At 39.0% G+C, this 26,548-nt stretch overlaps 1 protein-coding gene across 1 annotated transcript in view; it reads right to left on the bottom strand.

Annotated features, from left to right (window-relative positions):
* The window catches only part of fam20ca (FAM20C golgi associated secretory pathway kinase a), a gene marked incomplete at both ends in the record, with an annotated part of 51,934 nt that extends 29,050 nt beyond the window's left edge, over positions 1–22,884 (bottom strand). Inside the window, one exon of the mRNA XM_079811215.1 lies at positions 22,841–22,884. Coding sequence (XP_079667341.1) covers positions 22,841–22,884 — 44 coding nt within the window. The remainder of the gene's footprint in view (positions 1–22,840) is intronic.
* Positions 22,885–26,548: the final 3,664 nt, after the last annotated feature.

Raw genomic sequence — 26,548 nt, 5'->3', positions numbered from 1 at the left:
GTGGCTAAATTAACCAAAAATAAAGCTTCAACTTCTGATGATTGTAAACAGCACAGCAGTAATGACTTTATGAACTTCTTCACATGTAAGATTGATAATATTAGGAAAAAATGTTTAACCATGCAGCCGTCTAATACAGCATCACATCAGACAGAGCATTGTAGTGTCACTGAGGAAAAATTACACTCATTCACTGCTATAGGAGAAGAAGAATTGGCTAAACTCGTTAAATCATCAAAATCGACAACATGTATGCTCGACCCTATACCAACTAGGCTATTAAAAGAGATGCTACCAGAGGTCATAGATCCTCTTCTTAATATCATTAATTCATCTTTGTCATTAGGATATGTACCGAAAACTTTTAAGTTGGCAATTATTAAACCACTTATTAAAAAACCGCAACTTGATCCTACAGATTTAGTCAATTATAGACCAATCTCAAATCTACCCTTTCTGTCAAAAATACTTGAAAAGGCAGTGTCTTCACAATTATGTTCCTTTTTAGAAAGAAATGGTATCTGTGAGGATTTCCAGTTAGGATTTAGACCGTATCATAGCACTGAGACTGCTCTCGTCAGAGTTACAAATGATTTGCTCTTATCATCCGATCGTGGCTGTATCTCTCTATTAGTGTTACTCGATCTTAGCGCTGCATTTGATACTATCGACCACAACATTCTTTTGAATAGACTCGAAAATTATGTAGGTATTAGTGGAATTGCATTATCATGGTTTAAATCGTACCTATGCGACCGTTATCAGTTTGTAGTAGTAAATGAAGATATGTCACACCGATCGCAAGTTCAGTATGGAGTACCGCAAGGCTCAGTGCTAGGACCGCTACTCTTCACCCTGTACATGCTACCACTGGGAGATATCATTAGGAAGCATGGCGTTAGTTTTCATTGTTATGCTGACGATACTCAGCTCTATATTTCTTCACGCCCTAAAGAAACTTACCAATTCACAAGATTAACGGAATGCATAGCTGATATAAAACATTGGATGACTGGTAATTTCCTGCAACTCAATTCAGAAAAAACTGAATTTTTAATTATTGGACAAAAAAGCTCCACAAGTAGTAACCTAGAATACTGTCTAACACTTGATGGCTGTTCTGTCAAGTCCTCGTCGTCAGTGAGGAACCTGGGTGTGCTCTTTGATACCAATCTTTCGTTTGAAAGCCACGTTTCTAGCATCTGTAAAACTGCTTTCTACCATCTTAAAAATATATCTAAATTACGGCACATGCTCTCAATGCAAAATGCTGAACAGTTAGTTCATGCGTTCATGACCTCAAGGTTAGATTATTGTAATGCTCTACTGGGTGGTTGCCCTGCTCGCTTAATAAATAAACTCCAGCTGGTCCAAAACGCAGCAGCTCGAGTTCTTACTAGAACCAGGAAGTATGACCATATTAGCCCAGTTCTGTCAACACTGCACTGGCTGCCTATTAAACATCGCATAAATTTTAAAATCTTACTTATTACTTACAAAGCACTAAATGGTTTAGCTCCCCAATACTTGAGCGAGCTCTTAACATATTATACTCCATCACGTCTACTGCGGTCTCAAAATTCTGGCCAGTTGATCATACCGAGAATATCCAAATCAACTGCAGGCGGTCGATCGTTTTCCTATTTAGCACCTAAACTCTGGAACAGTCTTCCTAACATTGTTCGGGAAGCAGACACACTCTGTCAGTTTAAATCTAGACTAAAAACACATCTCTTTACTGTGGCATACACATAAAACACTTTTTCAATGAAATGATTGTTAGGCTGCATTAACTAGGTCAGCCGGAACCGGGAACACTTCCCATAACACCTGATGTACTCGTTACATCATCAGAAGAATGGCATCTACGCTAATGTTAGTCTCTCTGTTTTATCCCGAGGTTTACTGCAGTCAGCTGGATCCGGGCCGTATCCAGATCAGATGGTGGACCTGCGCCCAGAGAAGACCAACACAGGACCCCGAAGTGTCTGGGAGACCGTGATTAGACTCCCCCTGAAACTGCCTCATCGACACGGCATCTCAATAAACCCGTCTCCTGCGTGTTGCCTCCGATCATTCGAATATTGCACTTTAATAATTATTTAATCAACATCATCCTCAATAAACCCGTCTCCAGCATGTTGCCCCCGGTCCCTCGAATATTCTGATCTATTATGACCTCCGAGCTGTAAAACTGCCAGAATAATAATAATAATACGCTGTTTGTTAATTGGCCAGAGGAGAACTGGCACCCCGACTGAGCCTGGTTTCTCCCAAGGTTTATTTTTCTCCATTAGGTCACCTAATGGGGTTTTGGTTTCCTTGCCACTGTTGCCTCTGGCTTGGCGTGCTCAGTTGGGGACACTAAATTTTTCAACTAAACATCGAAATACATCTAAATAATAAACTAAATTAACCATTTAAACTAAATTACTGATCAAATTATTGATCTAAAGCCCACACTGTCACTGTATGATACTTGAAATTTTTCCAGAATGGCTATACAGCTGAATAAAATTATGCTGCATTATTTTCCTGTTTAACACTGTAAAGCTGCTTTGAAACAATCTACATTGTTAAAAGCGCTATATAAATAAAGTTGACTTGACTTGACTTGACTTAAGTATTAACTTTGTCTCAGAAGACATACAGTAAGTGAATTGTTTATAGTGGTCTTAAATTGTGAAAGTGGATATCATTCTCGGATCAGGAAAATCTTGATGAGAGAGTTCGTTTTAAAATGCAAATCCGAGCACAGTTGTAGCCATCACTGAGATCTCTTTTGAAACCCAGAGGAGAATAATGTGAGATTACTGGGCTCTTTTACTCAGGAGATGAATCCATCCTCTTATAATCTCATAGCTGTCTAGGAAAACGAATTGAGATATTAAAGCAGCACTAGGTAACTTTTGCTCTCGGGCTCCCCCTACAGTTGTGAAACAGTATTGTCCTCTACTACTGTCGTAAACTGTCATTCTACATCAGCGGATGCATCGCACGTGCATTTGTTGACATGACAACCATGATAGCCCTGAACACTGCAGGAGTTCACATGCATGTGTTCTGCTTGCGTCGCGTGTGAAATATCTTCATCCCAGGTACAGTGGCATATGTTTCAGCATGTCGTATGAATATAATTTCATGGGTTTTATTTTTTTCAAACGCCAAATGATCGCGATGCTCACGTTTACAAGCCAGCGTCATTATAGTAGCCTAGTCTATTGGTTCCCGTTTTACAGAATCTATATGATACTTCAGTTCAATGTTTGAGTGGTAGGTAATAACCATATATCGTCAATATTATAATATCAAGCTACCCTAGATGAATCTGCAAATTTGAAAAATCGATTTGCATTATAGCTTGAGGAAAGACAAATAAACCAATATCACAGACATGTTAGGTATCCTAAAATATGATTTTGTATGTATTACGTATTTTCTTGCAAGAATGTAGCCCCTCCTCCTCCAGCTCACGCCAACGAGCAAACGCTGGCCCAATGTTGATCCTCGTCCTGCCTTTAATCCCATCACTTTCTCGTTTCCTCTTTTTGCTTTCCTCCGACAAAACCTTTGCTTTCTTATTTTTCTGTGCTGCTTCGGCCATGACTATAACATTTGGCAAACAAACAAATGATAGTTTGGCTCACACGTCCGAATTTAAGGAAGTGGGGGTGGTGGTGGAAGTGACGTATATGCTGTAAAGCAGTCGAATTTTGTAGTTCTTTTTTTTCTCGGGTTACTACCCGAAACCCAAGTTTAAAAGTACGATTAAAAACGATACAGACCCCGTCAGGCTATGGCAGACGTGTCATTCAACCTATTGTAAGTCGATGTATCATCACAAGAGTTTTGAAAATATATTATGAAGGTTGAAAAGTTACCTAATGCTGCTTTAAAGAGATCATGATTTTTCTTTACTACAGGAAGCCTTGCTCTTTACACATATTCCAGCCACCAGGCCTCAATATCGTAAGTTATTATATTAACTTTTTAGTCCCCAAATTCCCATTCTCATCCAGCCATTAACTCTAAGTGCTGCTTATATCTTCTTCCCTCGCCACTGTCAAAACACTAATGGAAAAAGACTTTCTGTGACTTCATATATTTTCATTTGAGGGACAAAGCAAGCTTTTCGCTCTGAAATCCTCCTCCACCATTATGATCCACTCAATTTCCTGGATCAAAAGGGAACTAATGGATTTTTATTTGCCAGATGATGCCTAAAACGTACTGCTGATTCAGGAGACCTCTCTGGAGAGGGAATGGGGGGGTAAAGCTTTTGGCCCAGAATGCAATGAGTCACACCGGAAGTGACTGCAGTGTCGTATATACTACCACCTGAAGCACAGAGTGGGATTTTATTCAGCCAGTGGGAGTCCATAAGCATTGTTGACTAGTCAAATAAATAGATCTTCAGACTGAGCACTAAGCGCAAATAGCTCGCCTTGTTGGCAGAGGCTATTTGCACTAACTCCGCCCACTGAAGTCTGATTGGGCCAGACAAAATTATGGAAGACGCTTGATTGTCAACAGCAGCAGTTTTGACGCAAATCGACCGGAGTTCGAATCCGCCTTTTGCCAAACTCACTCTACTACCGTTTCCCATCACATATCAGATCGGAAAGGCATTTATTGTCAATAAAAATTAAGCAAATATTCGAAAAGTGGAAATAAAGTGTCTTAATAATTAAGTGTTTATCAGTTAGGGTTAGCGGTAGGTGTAGGGAGGGCTTTATTGTCCCATTAAGGCGGCATCCATTTAATAATTTTAATAAATATAATAATTTACTCTATGTTATTATTGCATACCATGTAATGTGCAACAGCACTGAGGTGCAAATAGTATCTGCCACTATTTATAAGCTTATATAGCATCTAACTAGGCCTACTATTTACATGTATCGCTAAGAAAATACAGCTATTTTCACTTAGTATAAATATAATCTATTATTATACATACTATTACTTATACTATTATGCACTTTTAATAAAAATATTAACTAAAATACATTTTTATTTACAGTTTTTCTTAGTCGCTTTGGTACATTTCTCGGATCAGAATTGAATTTCTCGAAACTACCTGTTCAATCTTCACATCATTGTGTCCCTTGTGCACATCAAAAAAGCAGTTTCTCATTTCTTTGAACAAGTTGCAAATGCGTTTGTACATCCATGCAAATGATTATGAATAATTATCTGCTGTTTCCTACATTAGCAATTGCTTATCTCATGTTGATCAAAATGTATTATAATGGGTCTCTGTTGAATAGTCTCACCCCCCACAACATTTAGGCATTAGTTCATAGCATAAGTCTTTACATTAGGGTGACCAAACGCCCTGTTTTCCCAGGACATGTCCTGGCCCTAATATAACAATTTTCTATCCATACAGAGGGGGCATATTTTAAATGTATTGAAATAAATAAAAAAATCTTTGAGTAAACTTCGAGTATCATTTGAGTATCTCATTGCTGGGCCGAGTGTCCTGTTTTTCTGCAATCAAAATATGTTCACCTTACTTTACATGCAAAAAAGTTGTCATAATATATCAAGCATATTTCTATAAATTTCCATTAGACGTTCTCATTTCTACTTTAGTTTTTTTCTTTGTGCTATGCAGTGTTGTCTTTTCCTTTCTGTGTCACAATGGCATGGTCTATCAACAAATTACAGTACAAACAGTAAAAGCGTAAATGTGAATCTTGTCCAGTCTCTTGCAATCAAACTCCCACATACACTAAGGTGTAACCTACAATTGACAATAATTGTCATCAAAACTTTAGCCATAGTTTACATCAGAACATCCCTCCAGAGTACACTGTTATATGGACAACATGACTAAGCAATTTGACTGTCTTATCCATACACAATGACATGACATTTACATTTACGCATTTGGCAGACGCTTTTATCCAAAGCGACTTACAGTGACAATTACAGGGACAATCCCCCTGGAGCAACATGGAGTAAAGTGCCTTGCTCAAGGACACACTGGTGGTGACCACTGGGATCGAACCAGCAACCTTCTGCATATCAGTTCCATGGTTTAACCCACTGGAACACCATCTCACATGACATTCTGATGGCACTGACATGTTCATTGACACAGATATTTACTTTTGAGAGATGAACTAAGGATTTTGAGCAAGAGACTGGCTTTCGCAGGTGATCCATGGTGTTTTGCTATTTGTACGAATTGTTTTGAGAAATGCATTTACTGTTTTGCAAATGTCGAGGATGATTCGAGAAATGTACCAAAGCAACTGAGAAAAACTGTAATTGCAATTAAAGGGATAGTACCCCCAAAAATGAAAATTAGCCCATGTTTTACTCACCCTCAAGCATTGCTAGGTGTATATGACATTCTTCTTTCAGACGAATACAGTTATATTAAAAAATGTCCTGGCTCCTAATAAAGAGGGGGGTTAATAAAGGCCTTCTGAAGCGAATCGATGGGCTTTTGTAAGAAAAATATCCATATTTAACACGTAAAGTAAAATATCTATCTTCTGCCAGACCACCTACCATATTCGACGTATGGAATAAAGCGTAACTGGTGCTATGATGACGTCGGACACAGTGTTAATTTCGTTGATGGATAATTTTTGTCATAATTTTCGTCAACGACCTTTTTCATCGACGAAAACGAGACTATAACTAAATAAAAACTAGTGTTGAATGACAAAAACTATGATTTGTCAAATGTCAACTGAGAGGGTCGATTAGGGAAGAGATCCAGTCAGAACTGGTATCCTGTGTAACAGATGCGCACATTTGATCTGAACGTGCTGATCTAACCGCTGGAAAACACGGAGCTGTTGCTCTACAGGCTCATCCCCAATCCAGCGCTCCAGAGCGGCTCACAATCAATGAATAGCGCACATTTATGCCAGGATATGGTTTATGAACTAATGCTGATGAATAATGATAATGTTTACTTTACGATGTTTATATAGTAATATGTTTTAGACGGTTGTAACAATGCATATTTTATCTCCCTCATCTGAACTTGAATGAGCTCCTACAACTGCAATAGAGGCGCAGAAAATTCAAAATAAGAGTCCCGGTGTATTTCGAGCTTGTTTATAATTAAAAGTCACGCATTATATATTCGTTTTTGGTTACACAATAAACTGTATTTAATTTCATTCCAATTTAATTAATAGTCAGGAGGAAAGACCAGTATTTGACACATATTCAATAAAGTATCAGGGTTATAATAGTTAACTAAAACCATTAAAAAAAAAGTAATTACTTGAAATTAAATAAATGTTAACTGAAATTAAAAAATAAATAAACAAACTTATTTGAAGTTTTAGCTTAACCTGATATGGCCTACTAAATAAACAGAAATACAAAGTTATAAAAACTGTATAGATGTTTTTAAAACACAAACAAAAAAGTGAATTGAGCTCTTTTGTGTATTTTTAATGTCAAAAACAGAATGATGTCAAAATGTCAGTTCAAGTGACAGTCGGTTATGTAACGCTTAAATGCTTCATGTATTACAATTAAACTAAACTCATTAGATTTTAGGAGACTAAATCTACTGTAGTTTTAGTCGACTAAAATCTTATGATATTTAGCCGACTAAAACTAGACTAAAACTAAAAACAATTCAGGTGACAAAAATATGACTAAAACTAAATGGCATTTTGGTCAAAAGACTATGACTAAAATTAAATCAAAATTTGCTGTCAAAATTAACAGTGGTCGGACGTGGCTTAACCTTTTTGAACAGCGCGAGGCATTGCACTTTCTTCCTAAGTTGAATACGGAAGACGGCTCGCCGGAAGGAAAATATTTTACTTACGTCTTAAATATTGATATTTTTCTTACAGAAACACATCGCTTGGCATCAGAAGGCCTTTATTAACCTCCTGGAGCCGTGTGGAGCACTTTTGTAATGAATGGATGCACTTTTTTGGCCTTCAAATTTTGGGCTGCCATTATAAAGTTTGGAAGAGCCAGGACATGTTTTAATATAACTCTGAATGTGTTCGTCTGAAAGAATGTCATATACACCTAGGATGACTTGAGGGTGAGTAAATCATGGGCTAATTTTCATTTTTAGGTGAACTATCCCTTTAACATGCAATTAAGTGTATGAAATGATTAGATTTAGTTTGTACTTAAGTATATATATCCATAATAAGCACTCTTTAAAGTATTGTAAAGTGTACTTCTTTTTAACAAGGGTCAATGAGATCCAATGATCTTTTGGACCCCATTGACTTTCAGTTGAAACTGTATCTTCTTTTGTATTCCACAGAAGACAGAAAGTGATGTTTTTATTGTCCTATTTTTAAGCGTTTTAACCATCTTCATTAGCAACAGTCAAGAGAAGATGGACAAAAGGGTAATAAAACAGGTCAGATCTGCAACACCACAGCGCGTGTCAGAACAAGTGCGTTAGGCACGACTCTGAAACATAAATAGAAACGACTTTGAGATGTATATTAATGTATATCTGTATATCTATGAATATTGTGCAAATGCAACAGAGGGTAATATAATGATAAGTGACTCAATTTCATACCTAACATGCAAAATAGTTGAATAAAAAGATGCTTTTTGTTTCTCATTATGTCTTCACATCCCCCATAACAAAACACAAATGACGTTTTTTTCAAATGTTCTTGACGTACTATGTCTCCAGCACCTTGTACCGTGGCTAAAAAGCGCTCTGAGCACTTTTCTGGATGTGCTGTTGTCTCTTACTGGGCTGTGATTGGCAGGATGGTTGCCACGGTCACCCTGACCCTGCGTGCAGCCTCCAGTTTGAGAAGAAGTCCTGGCAGTTTGACATGTGACAGCTCATGGCTCTAGGGGCTGGTGGGTGTGTATCGCTCAGCGGTCGAGCCGTATTAATGTGCTTTTTCTGCTGAAGAACGGGGGCAGATCAATTATGTTGATATAAATCTCATTGCCAATAAAAGCAGGAGACAGCCTGCGTATTTGTTGTTTGCCAAGCGGCAGCAATATGTGTGTCACTCAAAACGAATACACAAGTCCCCGTCCGCACAGGTAAACAAAGAGAGGTCACCTCGCAGTTAAACGGCAGCCTGCGGAGAACCCTTCAAGGACAATCTGTGACAATACTGACATGAAACATATCGCCACATAGCAGAGCAGTCTAATTGATATTGCAGCTGTCACTTTAATATGCAGAAAAACTGATTTTAAATACATTACAAACAAATGGCAAGCGAATTAACAAACAAATGCAAACACAACAGGCTTTATTTTCTGGCAGATGGCTTTGATGAACAGTCAACACATGACAAATCATCACGACAGCCACCTGAAACTGTCACATGACGCATACATCATCTGAACAGCAATCACGTTAAGAGCTCGCTGAGTCCGAGCCAGCGAACACAAACATGTGCCATGTTCCACCATGTGTGGCATGTTTAAAGGCGGTTACTATATATCAGTGGCGGTGGTGTTCTAAAATGAGATTTTTTTTTTTTTAAAGGGTAACTAAACCCTAAAACAAATTTTTTTAGTTAAAGGGTTAGTTCACCCAAAAATGAAAATTCTGTCATTAATTTCTTACCCTCATGTCGTTCGACACACGTCAGACCTCCGTTCATCTTCAGAACACAAATGAAGATATTTTAGTTGAAATCTGATGGCTCTGAAAGGCCTCCATTGGCTCAATGCACGGTTCACTCTCAAGACCCTTAAAAGGCACTAAAGACGTCGTTACAAAGTCCATCTCACTACAGTGGTTCTAAAATAACTTTATGAATCGGCGACAATAGTTTTTGTGCACAAAAAAACCCTAAATAACGACTTCTATAGTGATGGCGATTTCAAAACAAGGCATCATGAAGCTTCGAAGCGTTATGAATCAGTGAGTCGAATCCGCGGTTTGAATCGCCAAATTTCAGCAGTTTGACACGCGATCCGAATCATCATTCGACTCACTGATTCATAACCCTTCGAAGCTTCATGATGCCTTGTTTTGAAATCGCCATCACTATATAAGTCGTTATTTAGGGTTTTTTTGCGCACAAAAACTATTATCGCCGATTCATAAAGTTATTTTAGAACCACTGTAGTGAGATGGACTTTGTAACGACGTCTTTAGTACCTTTTAAGGGTCTTGAGAGTGAACCGTGCCATTGTGCCAATGGAGGCCTTTCAGAGCCATCAGATTTCAACTAAAATATCTTCATTTGTGTTCTGAAGATGAACGGAGGTCTGACGGGTGTCGAACGACATGAGGGTAAGTAATGAATGACAGAATTTTCATTTTTGGGTGAACTAACCATTTAATGATCTGTAAGACTGGGGCTTTATTAATGCTGTTCATTGATATGAGTAAATGTTTTGGGTATAAAGTGTTTTAATTCTATAATATATGGTGTAAAACTGTCTGAGTGCTGCCCTCTTAAGGTTGAACGGTGGCTACTGCAGTTGAATTTTCCTATTGGACGTTGTGGTACATCGTGACGTAGGACAGCACTTCCAACGGCTCACTATCCGCGCCCCTGGCATGAGCTCACCACGCCCTCAGAAATGTTTTACCCAATCACACGATGAGAACGGCTTCACTCCAGTATGAACTGTCATGTTACATGAAGTAGAAACATTATGAATGAAACTGACTTGACACTTGCTTTAACATTGTAATGAAGAAAATGCGGTTGAATAATGCAGTTGTCAGTACACTTCAGGCTTTTCTTGCGATATTATTGCCGCCCGTCATGTGTACAGAAGATAATTTTCATACATGAGACACACTTTCAAACCCTGACACGCAAGTGGTTGCCGTGGTAACGAACAACAATACCGCAACGTGCTGGCCGTATAAAGTCTAACTTGTATTTGAGGAAATCTGTTTATAAGAGGCTATTAGGTTTGAGCTTATTAGTCCTGCGCTGCTTATTGATTTAGTTAATTTGAATAAAAATACATCGAATCTATCTGATCTATTAGTGGCATTCAGTAGCTCTAAGGATTTGACTGTTCATAGATTAGTTCATTCTCTCTTGCGCTGCTGCTTCGCTGGCATCATCGGCATCGGGAGTTAATGCAGTTTGAGCCAGCGGCTCGCATTGATAATTGTCTACAGACAATTCACCCTCCTCCACTCCAAGTGACTGTAGGAGAATGAACGCTCTGTTGCAAAGCTACTGGCGTCACTCCGGTCATTCTCCATCTTTGCGACTCGCGAGTCAGACAGCTGTCAATCAATCCGTCACTGCGGGTCTCAGGTGCACGCCCTCCACTCAGCCCCGCCCTCGGTTCGTCCCCTCTGTCTCCGCTGGGCTCTTCCCACTGTTCCAGCTTTTTTCAAATATTGCCAGTGTGTGGAGTTAAGCGCTGAGCTGGGGTTTAGTAAATCCCAAATAAATCAAATATAAATTAATCAGTCCTTCCAGGAAAATGTGGATTTTTTTTGTGATTGTTGCGAGCAAAAATCCTTGATTTTGCAGCACGTTTTCTTAAAAAATGCTTTTTTTTTATTGCCTTTTTTTCGTATCATATATTCAAGTAATTATCATAAATTAGGTATCATTTGAAAGCTTACAAACTCAAAATTCATCCTGTGAAAACCGTTTAAAAAAATCGGACATTGTGTTACCATGGAAACGGTACTCTAAATTATTCTAGCGGGGTTTCATATTACAACAATTATTTTAACTATTTTATAATCAAAATCTTTTCCAATCTTGATAAAACACATATCGTCGGAAAGGTCTGAGTCTCAAGGGTCCATATTTGGTGACTGTTTTGTGATGGAAGTGATATTTGGACAGAAATTTACAGGAAAATGCATCAAAAAAACAAAAAGGTGGCTTTTTTTATGTATAGCGCTAAACAAAATCTCATGGGAAGTACAATTTTTGTGATATCAACTTCAAATTTGGAACACAACTTGGTTAGACACATGGCTTTGATTTTATCGTAATTTATCGTAAGTTTAGAGTAAAACTTTTTTTGTAAAATATATATTTTATATGAAATAAAAATATTTAATACAGTATTTTTCATTTACAGTACATTTAACCTTCCACAACTTTCATATTTTGAATTGCTTTCACTTCAGCAATAATCTGCAGAGTGTCTTCTTTAAAACAAGACCAAACTTAGGTCTATATTCCAAAGCATTATTGAATTACAGCCCTTTAAGTTTGGATAGTGCATTTTCATGTGTATTCTCAAAAAGGGGGTGACAGTTAAGGGAAAGTTCTCATCTTGTTTTATTTCAGACCTTAATAAACACATAGCTCAAACTTACAAAACATTGATGAGTCAAACAAGTTATGTAGCTTTACAAAAGGAATATGCTACAACTTCTGTAAAAATGAATGAATAAAATATAAAAAAATAAAATGTGTGCTTCCTGTTTTACAGAGGTAGCTATACAAAACAGACACCTTTAATTAAAATAAGTGCTTCCAATGGACGAAGTGCAATCTCTTAATGTAACGTAAATTAACATACTACTAATATACTTACAACTGTAAGGTTTTTGTAACTAGTATGATTTAACCCACAAAAAAGTGCAATCTTACAACTGTAAAGTTGCATCAACTCCTGAATGTCATGTAACACACTGGGAAACTGCTTTGCACGCTTTTGCGCTTATTTTTGTTGGCAAATGAGAATGATTTGCGTGCTTCATAATGGTTTCATCGCGGGGTTTGCAGCTTTTTGATGATGTTCACGTCGCGTAATTACGTCACTTCATAACGTTCCCATGGCAATAGGGCGAAATGGCTGCTATTGTGTGAAGTACACGCAACATTTTTCAACTTTCTGCTAAGATATATGTTACTTTGTTGCAACTTTGTTGTCATATTTTGCGTGCGGAAATTTTATTCAGCGAAGTGTGACGTATTTGAAAAAAATTCGGCCCCCGCATAAATATGCAGACTTTGGCTGATTATGCATTGAATTATGCGATCGCATAATCACGTTTTTCTCCGGTCAAATTTTAACCGGTCCAATCAGCGAACAGAGGGAGTGGCTGAGAACGATGACGTTGATGTTGTGCGCTAGTTTGAGATGACGTGTCACGACCAAACGTTAGCAATTGGTTATGGCAGATCCAGAGCGGCTCTGGGCAGATCCAATAGTTTTAAACTTCAACAGAGAACCCGCCTTCAAGGAAGTTAAAGCTTGTCAATGGAGAGTGGCCAGACTCTCTGTACAAATGAAATGTACGAGAGTCTGGTAGGACCAGGCTAGTCAAAGTTACCATTGTTCCGCAAATTTTCGCCAGCAAAATCCAGTCACTTGAATTAATGTGATTGTGGATTTTGTGCGACGGTGAAAACATTTCCCCATGCAGATTTCGCAACGGGTTCAAGTTGGTCACGCAAATTCAGTGTCCAGAAAGCTGCTTGGTTTAACAGTGTGAGCTGTGCGTAATGCATCGCTACTCTACTGACAATAGGCTGGATATTTTTTTGCCCAAAAACGTTTGCTGCAAATGTGGCCACATGTCAACTCATCCTCATGTTGATTACTTTTAGGGTCTCATTTTTGGCCACCGTCTTGTGTGGAGAAGAGCAGACTGAGCATTATTCAAAATATCTTTTTTTGTATTCCACAGAAGAAAGAAACTCATACAGGTTTGTAGCAACATGAGGTTGAGTAAATGATGACTGACTTTTCATTAGTGGGTGAAAAAAAAGCATTAAGCAATTCGTTCTCTTTTGAAGTCCTTTTTTTTCGATGGGGAACTCTCTTGATGTGGGAGAGACAGACAAAAGGGAGGCCAGGTCAATCAGACAAACAAAAACCATGTGAACAGAACATGCTGAACTGGCTGGAAAATAAAATACTAATACAATCTCTGGTCTGGAAACAAGCCTTCTAATAAAACAATAAGGAATATGGAAGGGAAGTCATAAAAAACATTGATTTTGAACTTAATATTATATTTTTGCAGTGTCACTAAGTTGACTGAGACAGCTAAAATGTAATTTAAGAAAATAAACGTATGAATCATCTTTTTGCAACTGAGGTTTTGGACAGTAATGCATGCGAGATCTGAATATAACAACATCAGCAAACAGAGATGCTAACTTATTCAACATTCAGTATGAAACTTCCACTCATAAAATGTGTTTTTAATGCAAAACCAATATTTATATATATATATTTAAATTGCTTTTACCACTTTTCAGGAGAAATATTTTGGCATTAGTTGTCTAACTCCCGGTTTCACAGACAAGGCTTAAGCCTAGTCCCAGACTAAAATGCATGTTTGAGTTGTTTAAACTGAAAGCAACGCACACACGGACATATCTTAAAATATGTCAGTGTCGTTGTTTTGTCTCAAGACAAACCAGTAATGTTTTTATTTATGCTTTTACTAAGGCACATTTCTAAAAGCTACTTAAATGTCCCAATTGAACTAAGGCTTAATCCTGGCTTAATCTAAACCCTGTCCCAGGCCTAAGAGTCTATGCAATATTATTACTTTAATAATATTTAGCAATGGTTTGCACTCCAAAACCCTGTAATCTGTACATCTCATTTAATTAATTAAATCCCTTAAAATATTTGGGAACAGTTTAAAAAATAGCTCTAGTTCAGCTTAGTTTAGTTTCTGATCATCAAGAGTAGAACAATCAGAGCAGAGTAGACCAATCACAACAAACTGGGCCATCTGACCAATCAGAGCAGACTAGACCAATCACAACAGACTGGGCCATCTGACCAATCAGAGCAGACTAGACCAATCACAACAGACTGGGCCATCTGACCAATCAGAGCAGAGTAGACCAGTCACAACAGACTGGGCCATCTGACCAATCAGAGCAGGCTAGACCAATCACAACAAACTGGGCCATCTGACCAATCAGAGCAGAGTAGATCAATCACAATAGACTAATATCTTTTTTCTAAATTTGATGGCATATTTCCAGATTAAAGTCAACATAAAAAAGGCATTCACAACCAATTCTACTTTCAAAAAGCAATGTACTTCTGAGTAAAACATGATAAACAACAACTACAAATGTATGACAGGACTTGATGTTATCCATTGGAATTGATTGGATTGTGGAAGTGGTTTCTATGACAGATGGCTGGAGAGGAGAGGATGAAAAAGGAGAGCTGGTGGCTCATCTGAAAAGATACGCCATTACATTTTGATGAAATATTATGAAGGCAATATTTTTTTTTGCTTTAGAATTACACACACTGATGACTGTATCTAGATAATTCATCTAGACATCACACAATGATTCACTCCTCGCCAATGCATACGTGCTTTCGAGAAACCCAACTAGGAAGTCAGCAGGGTTACGAGCGCACATCCTAAAATAACGATGGCATTTCAACGAGGAGTAGTGACAGCTGTCAGTCAGCTAAATCAGCAACAGCACATCCAGATGGTTTTATCCCGCCACAGATGTCCCAAACCAAGCATCGAGAGTGCCAGAGCTTCAACACACCCATTTTTTTCCTCTCTTTCCTGTTTTTTGCTCTTCTGCAGTGTCCTCACAGCGTTTCCCACAGGTATTAAGAAGTCAGCGCCACCTGCTCAAACTCAGTGACCCATGGTGCCGTCTGTGCTGGAGGGGGCGAGGGGAACACCTCAACACTGTAACCAACACCTGAAACCTTTAAGCAGGTCGTGAATTCTCCCTGAGCTCTCAAACACAGCGCTGAGCTCGGCCCGCCTACGCAGAACCTCCTTGAATCCTGTCCTTACTCATGCAAGCAGATCCAGAGGAGGGATCTATCATTCGGACATAATCCCGGATATATCGTTACTGCTTCAGTGACAGGACTGATTGTTAGAGTCCTTGTGTAGACTGTGCTGGAGGGGACAGGTTAGCAACTCATGCTTGACCTGAGCCCACCATCTTTCACGTCAAGAGAGAAAGAGAGATACAGCAGAACACGAGCATAAAGGAAACCTAGAGAAAGTATAGGTATAGATCAAGTAGTATTGTGGTACTCAAGACCGGTATTAAGACAATTTTTCTCGGTCTCGACTGCATTTCTCCTCTGCCTTGACTTGGTCTCGGACTTAGAGGACTCAGGATTTTATCTCAAGACCAGTCAAGACCACAACTGCAAGGATATCATTAAATTGCCGGTGCACTGTCTGATTTAACATCATTAATGTGATTTGATTTACAGCTTTCTGCTTAAAATGCAATCAATAAGTTCTTTGTAATGTGATTTCTTGTGTTACTGTGCGGCCGGGTTCAAAATCAATGCAGAATTGTCTCAAAAATGCCCAAAATTAATATAAATGCCCACAAAAGTGTGAATTTTATCTTTTTTTAAAATAAACAGAATATAATTAACCCTCTGGGGTTCTTTTTTAAAAATCGTAGCTTCATAGGAATGGTCAGAAACTTGGTGACTTTATTGGTACTTGGTATATGAACACCCACAAAAAATTGGGGACAGGATTTGAAAAGTCTAAGTGGTCGTAAAAAAAATAGATTTAACACAATTAGCTTTTGGGGCTCATTTTTGACCCGAAGGTCCTAAGTGTAACTTTTTTTTTCCGACCACTTAGACTTTTCAAATCCTGTCCCCAATTTTTTTGGGTGTTCATATACCAAGTACCAATAAAGTCACCAAGTTTTGGACCATTCCGATGAAGCTAAGATTTAATTTTGTTTTTTTATAAAACACTTCGGGTCATTTTTGATCCGAAGAACCCCAGAGGGTTAAGCAATATTACAAGAGCAAGAGAGCTGTTTTCATGAATATAAGCGTGATTGCAAATGATATTGATTCATACAAACGTTCAATAAACAAAGTTAATATTAAATGACAAATTTTAAACTGTGTCTTTGCTAATTCGGCAACGTTTCGTTATAAAATGAATCAGCTGCTTTTAACAAATCGGTTGAATAAATGATTCTGTGACTGTTAATATTTTAATGTTAAATGAATCTGAACATTATTTATGCAGGTGTACTAATTCATGAATTTGATTGTTAGTGATTTGATTGGTAACAGCGCTGTAGTGTCTTACCATTCTAATTGTATTTATTCATTAAAGCTGCGGTCCGTAACTTTTTTGGGTTGAAAATTGGCAAGTACATAACCAGCCAGTGTTCAAAACTATCTGCTCAGCTTAGCTCGATTTACAACAGTAAGCTTGTAATAATGTTTTTAATTCCAGTGGTACTGGTGGATTTCCGCGGGAAATTCATGCATGTCTTTGCATCATTACATCTGTACACATAAAGATGGTGTCCCGGCTAGTAGGCTATATTGCATGAGAGGATGTTGGAGGTGGAGATTTAAGCCTTTTCTCAGAGCACTTGATATAATTACCGTATTTTCCGGACTATAAGTCACTCCGTAGTATAAGTCGCATCTGTCAAAAAATGCGTCATGAGGAGGAAAAAAACATATATAAGTCGCACAGGACTATAAGTCGCATTATACTGGACTTTAACGCCGGCTTCACACCGCACGCGCAAGTGTTGGTAGGGCAGAAGCAGTGCGGATGGAGAGCGGGAGCCATTGTGCATTCACACTGGCAGCGTTTGTCTCGCATAGCTGAGCCTCTCCCGGCAGAGCGTTGTTTCAAGCACCCATCTGTGGACTCCAGCTCTGGCCATCTTGCTTTCAGTCCACAATTAGCTTTCTTTGTTTTCTTAATTAAAGTTAAAGTAACCTCTGCTTTTCGCCAGTCCCTCACAAGTTTCTCACTCACTCCAAACTTTCTTTCTGCTGCTCGATTACCGTTTTCGGCTGCATATTTTACTACCTGCAGTTTGTAATTGGCAGAATAGGATTTTATTTTTGGGGGGGGCATTTTGTTTGTGTTCAGTCTTTCTCAGTTGTCTTTAAGTTAATATTTCAGTTAAAAGTTTTTTCAGTTTTCAGTTGTTTTCAGTTAATTTTTTCAGGGGTAGGCTACAGGAGCAGCATAGAGCGCCCTCTCGCAGCTGTAGATGTAGCTAAATGTTTATTCTTGTCAGTCAGTATGAATTCATTTTGATATTGGCTATAAGTCGCACCTGACTATAAGTCGCAGGACCAGCCAAACTATGAAAAAAAGTGTGACTTATAGTCCGGAAAATACGGTAAAGTATCAATTTGATTTAATTTAATTTAATTAGTTTATTTGTCAGGGACAATGTACAAAATACATTAATCTTACGAAAAGATGTTTTGTACCAGAATTAGCTAATGCTAGTTTCCATCTGCAGTCCCCGGATGGCGGATCCAGAAAGGTTCAAACGACAATCACCGGAGATTCACCCGTTGAAAATGCAAAAGACTTCAGACTTTCGGAGTGGCTACAGAAAAGAGACTTCAACCGGGCCCATGCGAAAACAAGGATAAAAAGAGCTTTTGAAAGTTGCCGTGAACTGCGTGTTTTGAAGGGGTTCAAAACGGACGCAGAGATGCTTTTTTCTGCTGGACAAGACATTTCAATGGTTAAATTATGTAATAGAAGCACACTTGTTCGCTTACTTCATACAGTTAAAGAGTTTTCTTTGTTTTGCCTTTCTCGTTTTGCTATGTGCATTACGGTAAATATCAATTATTTTGCGCTAGCTATGAGAGGGAGCAATTCACCTCTACTCCACATTCATTTGTTGGTATATGACGATTAGAAATTAGACTGCACAGAAATGGAAAGTGAACTACAGGTAGCCCTAATACACATTAAGGGCCCTATTTTAACGATCTGAAACGCAAGTGTCAAAGCGCGAAGCGCAAGTAACTTTGTGGGCGGGTCTCGGCGCTGTTGCTATTTTCCCGGCGGGATAAATGGCTCTTGCGCCCGGCGCAAATCTAAAATGGGTTGGTCTGAAGTAGCTTCATTATTCATAGGTGTGGTTTGGGCGTAACGTGAATAAACCAATCAGAGCGTCATCCAACATTCCCTGTAAAAGCAGGTGCGCAAGTTCCATTATGGATTGCTATTATTATGGTGTATTTACCAGGCGCACGCCAGGAGCGGTTCACAGCCGAGGAGACTGATGTGCTTGTAAGAGCAGTGAAAGACAGAGAAGTTGTGTTGTATGGGGATCGGAGAAACCCACCCAAAATAGCGTCGGTTAAACAGGCGTGGGAGGAAATAGCCACAATTGTTTCATCAGCTGGCATCCCCAGGACGTCGCACCAGTGCCGCAAGCGCTACAATGACATCAGAAGACGGGGAAAGTCCAAGCTTGCCAGCATCAATCGGGCACGCCGTGTAACGGGAGGTGGATCTGCCTCTACTCAGGACCTGACGCCAGCAGAGGACATCGCTGCGTCCACCCTCACCGATTTTTTTTCCTGGTTCTTGACGGACAAACCAATTTGTTAGATGTCCTTATATACATATATGTCTTGCCAGAAGTTGCCACTATTGGGCAAACAGGTCTGATCCTTAATTATTAGACAACAACTAGCCTGAATAATTTGTAAGCTAGATTTATGCCTATTTTTTCACATCTTCGTGGCACACCACAATGATTTCCGTCATCTCATGTGTTAATATTTTTTAGTGTAACAATTTATGATTTGCAAAAATAACTGTTGCATCTGTGTAGATTACATGAGCAAAGTGTATGCGCGTTGTGCACGCTATACATTATGGTCAAGCATGCGCCCTTAAAATAGCATAAGGAACAACGCGCAACGCGCCACTGACTTTAGACTAGGTTTTTTCTGGTCAGTGGCGCAATTGTTTAATGGAACAGCAAAATAGCACCAGGGATTGTTTGCACCGGAACACGCCTCCTTTTTTGCGCTGAACCGCCCAGGGAGCGCAAGTTCATTCACTAGTTTAGCGACGTGCTTCTGTGGAGGGAAAAGCGCGCTTTGCGCAGGTGCAAAATAGGAATGACACATGCGTCGGTGTACAAAGTCAATTGCGCTGGGTGCAAGATAGGGCCCTAAATGTAGTCATGCTATGCTGATGTTGTTAACATTAACAATTTGAAAACAAAGTATAATTTGCAAGGTTTGACATGATATGATAAGCGATCGTTAGATTTAATCATCGCGATTTACTGTAATGCTTTTTTCCCCTTAGTTGGTCAAAATAAAAGGGGATGTTAGCTACTTGGTCAGATAACATTTTCCGGTGAAAATTCTTATGTTGGTCAAGCTTTCAAAAAGTAGAATCTGTGATTCTAAATGACTGTATCCACACCGCCGCGGTGACTGACAGCCGCACATTCTGCTCGAAACATTGGATTCCTCCGCTCTGTGCCGTGCCGAGGCACGATTCACGTAAAGTTGATAATTCTGTGAATAACTGCAATTGCAGATTTTGAACAGAGATGGCGACAAAGAGGAAAAACTACGGACTGCAGCTTTAAATATAAGACATTTCTGTGTGCTGGTCTGGTCTTGGTCTTTACTCTGTCTCGCCCTGCCTTGGTCTTGGTCTTGTCTTGGTCTCAACCCCACAAAGTCTTGGTCTTTTCTTGGTCTCGGCACACGCTGGTCTTGGTCTCGACTTGGTCTTGGTAGGCAAGTTCAGTCCTAGAGAGCCGCTGTCCTGCAGAGTTTAGCTCCAACCCTAATCAAACACACCTGAACAAGCTCATCAGTGTCTTCAGGATTACTAAAGCTACAGGCAGGTGAGGGTTTTTCAGTGTTGGAGTCAAACTCTGCAGGACAGCAGGACCGAACTTGCCTGGTTTAGGTGGTCTCCACTACAAAACTAAGATCAAGTATGAAAAAAGACTAGATTCATACAGACAGATCAAACGATTCAGAAACCAAAAGAAAAGAAAACCTCAATAGAATAACATCATTTTTTTTGTCCAAAACATTTAGTGTCTTCAGAAGGCTTACCCAGGGCTTACATAAGCCAGCGCAAAGCATATTATACAGTTTTATCAGCTTATGGGGTTCTCATCCTAATTCAGACAAACAAATCTTTCAGTGTATAACAGTTTTGTGTGTCCATTGCCGTTTATGTTCAGTGATTTATGCATAGCTAATGTTTTAACTTATTGATAAATAAGACATTTGGAACCATCTAAACCTAGTTGCATATGACGCACAAATAACGTTTTTGTTCTCGTCGGAAAGAAAAGCTACATGAAAAACTAAATGTGTTCTGAATGACGCCTGCCATATGTTCGAGTAACTGGGTATGTTTGGAAATCAATGAAACTTGACATATTTTCATAAGCAGTGTAATTAATGCAGCAAGTCTAATTTAGCTCTGAGATGCAATTAAGTTTCGTGAACGTGCAAGGCTCTGACCTTAAAGTGTGATTAATAAATAGTGAAGATGTCAGTACAGAGTAGATCCTGCAACAGCTGATGCAACAAAAAGGAGTGGATGTTTCTACTGACAGTTTTGTCGCAAACACTTTGCCTCACGACTTTAACATGCATTAAGACACATATGATAATAATTAGAAGCAGTGCAATTTACTGCAGTAATTATATTCCAGGGTTAAGAGAATTAAGGGTCATTGTGATTTTTAATTTGAATTGCCCAAGGGCACCCTAGGAAGATTACAGTGCATTGATTTAATTTCTCTCTCTCTTGCCGTACTAAACCTATTTCTCACAGAATATAATTGACATTTTCCCCAGGCTGCAGCTTCCTGATGGGCGGAGATTCAAGCTTCTGTCAGTGTTTTCTGCATGTCGCAGTTCCCACCCAGCATGCCTGAAGGTGTTTCCTTCTGTCACCTTCAACGAGTCCTTCGACATTGACGTAAGTCTTTCGTGTTCTCTCTAAGGCTGTGTTCACACTTAGCAGGTCTGGTTCGATTGAAACGAACCCTTGTGCGATTGCTCTGTTAGTGCGGTTCATTTGAATAAGTGTGAACGCTGCCATCCGAACGCTGGTGTGCACTAGAGCTGCAACTAACGATTATTTTTCTGTCGACTAATCTGACGATTATTTTTTCTGTCGACTAATCTAACGATTATTTTTCCGATTAGTCGACTAATCTAATGATTACTTTTCAGATTAATCTGATGATTCTTTTTTACTGATTATTGTATTTCAAAGAGGGTAGTGAATTTGTATATTATTTTAACATGAAATCAATGAATGATGACAATATTAATTGTATTTCAGGAAGGGTAGTGTACTTAGTTAGTATGCCAGTTTATAATGAAATATATGTAGTATGATTTACTTATCGATTTGTGTCAATAGTAAACAAAAATGCACTTGTATTTATCTGCAAAAGGTTCACATACAGGAGCTTTCACCATAGTGTTAATGTATAACTAGTCGTCTATTTTGAAGATATACATGTGCATAAACAACGACTAAAGCTGCCAGAAGTTTTTGCCCAAACTTCAAAGACACATTTAAATGATTAAAACTAGAGACATATCTTAACTTTAATGTTACTTTAATCATGTAAACTACCTATATAAGGCATGTTGTATATGCATATGTGTTTGGGACAGAGGGGAACCCGGTCAATTTGCAGCAGATATATGCAGCCCATAATAAATCAAAGCACGAGACGTACTGGGGTCGGAGAAGAACACCGGAAAATGTGACGGAATGGACAATATTCGTCTGTATTTGCAATACACACACCATGGTTGAGCTGCGCGAGACAAACACTGGCAATGTGAAAGCGCAATGGGCATGCACGGCTCCCGCTCTCCACACGCACAGCTTCAGTGTGAAACCGGCGTTACAGAGCGAGTAAAGCACAGTTTTATTCGTCTTCTGTTTAAAGTACTCCCACACTTTTGAATGTCGCGGTCTGGCTTTATATGATAAATTATCATTTTCACCATGCCCGGGAGCAGAAGCCGCCATTATTCTAGATCTATTCTATTCTAGAACGTAAATAATATGACGCGTCGATGCATTTCACGCATGTCGACGTATTTTCGTAGGTGTCGTTGCAGCCCTAGTGTGCACCCAAACATACGTACCAAGACCCACCTTTTCAGGATGTCCACTTCAAACTCTGGTGAAGTTTGCGACATGGACCAAAGACATTGAAAATGAACCAAACCAGCAAGTGATGTCACAAGATTCAAGCCTAAAAGGGACAGAATGCTCAAGCAGACCTGTTTTTTCCGTCATAGTCGGGATGTTGTGGACTGTGTCTCCTTACAGCAAAGCTTTACACATTTTATAAGCTCTTCACAAGTTATCAGCTGGTCAAAATAGCATTGTTTGTGCACAGCGTGTTTATCCTATTGCACACAGCATTGGTTCGGGTTTTCAGTAATTTCCGGTGCAAAATATACATCACAAGCTGTTTTGTATCTTACGTTTCGGTGTTAAAAATGACCGTGTGAACACGAAGCGAACCAGGACTAAATGTATCATATTCTTTGGTCCGGACAAATAGATCCAAGAGAACTAAGCTACAAGTGTCAACACACCCTACGTCTGCTGCACTTTTGGGAACCAGACCAGCGCACTATATGGATCAGTGTAAACAAACCAATCCAACTAGTGGCTGCCCTGCTGTAAATTGGAACGGCCCCAGACATCCCAGCATCCTCTCTGACCCCCTGAGAGGAGTGTGAAGCCTGGACATATGTCAGTAGGCACTTGTTCTGCTAGTGTGCCACTGTGAGAGCACATATGGGCGACATGCTTCTCAAGGTCTCTTTAATTAAGAGAGAGAATGAATACTTGCTGAGAATCTGAGAGGGGGAAAAACAAAATGAACGAGGCGACAGAGCCAGACTCTGCTCAGCACTGGAGACCCCTGAGGCTCAACGCGCTAATTGCAATTCACAGACAGATTCAGAAATACCACAAAGAACAGACTGGCCATTGTCTTTACCAGGGGAGTCCAAAGTCGGTCCTGGAGGGCCACTGTCCTGCAGAGTTTAGCTCCAACTTGCCTCAACACACCTGCCTGGAAGTTTCTAGTATACCTAATAAGACCTTGATTAGCGGGTTCAGGTGTGTTTAATTGTGGTTGCAGCTAAACTCTGCAGGACAGTGGCCCTCCAGGAGCAGGATTGGACACCCCTGGTCTATACCATCGACTGTAAAAAAAGATGGACGACGCGCCTTCACTTTCTTCCGTTGACGTAAGTGAAGCCGCCAGTGTTCAAATATGGCGCTGACATCTTGGGTCTCGAGACCGTGATCTCAAGGTCTCGCCCACACTCCCGCCTAATCAATGACTTTTTGTGAAATAAACATTTATGGAAATGTAGAGATTAAAGTTAAAGCTCCAATCTCCTCCCGAAGTTCCTGAAAAATGTCCGTTAGTGCCTCAGTGACTACATCGCTCAGAGAAGCCGTCAATCTCAGCTGTCAATCATAACGTCACACCCCCGTTTTTATAGCATCAAATAACTAACTAAAACCAAACTTATTTAAAGAACGAACACTTGAACTAATATGAGCGTGATAAAATCAGTCTAAAATTACAGAAACCATCTTTCAAAAAAAAGTGTAATTTGATTGTTTAGTTTGTCTTTGTCCCATTACATTTCATGGCGGGGTTCATGAGGTTTATCAAGTCACCTGGGGGGATCGAGGTGCTTTCGCTTCACTTTACAGGACTCGTGTGGCACACTTGATCTATACCACTGCTTAAACATTCTTCGAAAATTATAGTCTGCGTTTCTTGCACAAAATTGATGTTTTCATTATATTTTTCTATACTGTCTGGCACTACTGAACAGGCTGTGTAGCTACTGTATCTTTAAGAGTTTAGGGGTGTAACGGTACACAAAACTGACGGTTTGGTAAATATACTAAATATAAATATAAAACTAAATATAAAATTGCTTTTTATTTCGGTTTACTGAACAAGTTGTGTCTATCCTTAAATTAATTCAATTATAACTAGAATAAACATTAAAGATAATGCTGTAAAGTATATAGGGAGCCCTTACTTGCACATTACTATAATATTAAAGGTTAACAACAGAGCCCAACTATTAGACTAAATTCAGTTGCTATTTATTTTTAGATATTATAACCAACACTCAAATAACACATTGTATGCAAACAAGTAAATAGAAGCCAGTTTTGGCATTAACTTCTAAATCTAATTATAAAATTATGTTTTTACTCCAATTCGTTATTGAAATTATTTATCGTGGCATTTATCGTTTGAATTTCGTGATAAAATGGACAGAATACTTAAAATGTTCGTGTGGGAACTTTAACCCCCGGTTTCACAGACAATGCTTAAGCTAATGCTAGACTAAAATGCATGTTTGAGCTGTTTTAACTGAAAGAATCTTGCACTGACAAATCTTAAAATATGTCAGTGGCATTGTTTTGTCTCAAGATGCACACCAGTAATGTTTTTTTCTTGGGCACGTTTATAAAAGTTATTTAAATGTCCTAATTGAACTAAGGCCTAATCCTGGCTTAGTCTAAGCCCTGTCTGTGAAATCGGGCCTAAGTATGTTTATGTGTAAAACAAGCCTACTGTTAAAGATTGCATTCTACGTGCACCGCATTGGAAGTCCTGTACCGAAACAGTTTGATACGAATATGTGTATTGTTACACCCCTACCTCTGTTATGATTGGCTAACCTCTGCAAACCAGTCAAGTCAAGTCAAATTTCTTTGTAGGCAATAACGCTTTTCACAATACACATTGCTTCAAAGCAGATTTACAGAAAATCATGATGTCAATGTTTATAATATATTTTTGTGATGAAAAAACAAACAAAAAACGGGCAGTAGAGATATGCTACAGTGCTGTTAAAAAATAGCAGTACAACATCAGTGACCTGATGAAACACTGTTATTAGTAGTAGTGATATTTCTGCATTGCAAATCATTTACTTGTAGATGTAGTAGTGTAATAGAAAAACAGCAGGCCGAACTGTCATTACATGCACGCTGCTTGTTCTGAGTAATTGACTCGTTCATTGAAAGTTGTGTGTTCAAAATAATAGCAGTGTGGAGTTTAATTAGATAATTCACTCATTCTGTGAAAAAACAGGCGTCATTAATTGTCCTTTATTCAGAAAGGAGGGAAGCAAATGTTTCGTCGTTAGAAAATATATTTCCTTCTGAATTGCTATGTCAAATAGGTCGTTCTAAAGATTGTTCAGAGGAACAACATAATTTGATTAAAAAGTTGATTGAAGAGGGGAAAACAGTGCAGAAAAATGGGCATGTCAAGTTGGCCTCTTTTCCCTAGCCATGACGTCCATATTCTCCTCTTTTGCTTACTTCTCTTTTTTTCCAGCACACATGAAAAACACAATTGCCAAAGTGTTATTCATCTCACTCTATTTGTTTAACACTAGCGCATGCTGATGACGTTTTATTCTTCGTTCTTAATTTGCGTTGTAGCCTACGATTCAAACGGTGTCATCATTGTACCGTCTGCATAAATATCTCACCCAAGTTTATTAGATCCATGTCGTACAGTGTGATTTGTAATGATCTTATAGGATTGCCGAAATCACACAGTCTGTAGCAGGCATAAGTGAAGCATATAAATGAACTGTCTACCAGTGTAGCTCCTCAGTGCAATTGCTGAAACCGAATGTGATGAGACACACCTGAAGTTAATAGTGCCTTGTTACCATTAAATGCAGTGCGCAGCCAATATCTTCCCCCTGCACGCACAATGGTAGGGAGTGTGTAGAGAATCCCGTAAGACGGAAAAGCCACAAAACTAAGAGAAATGATTTTAACTAGTTCCAT

Source organism: Gobio gobio (genome assembly GCF_949357685.1).
Source record: "Gobio gobio genome assembly, chromosome: 1".
NCBI classification, from domain to species: domain Eukaryota; kingdom Metazoa; phylum Chordata; class Actinopteri; order Cypriniformes; family Gobionidae; genus Gobio; species Gobio gobio.
Note: the sequence above shows the minus strand (reverse complement) of the source record. Positions and strands in the feature narration are given on the sequence as shown.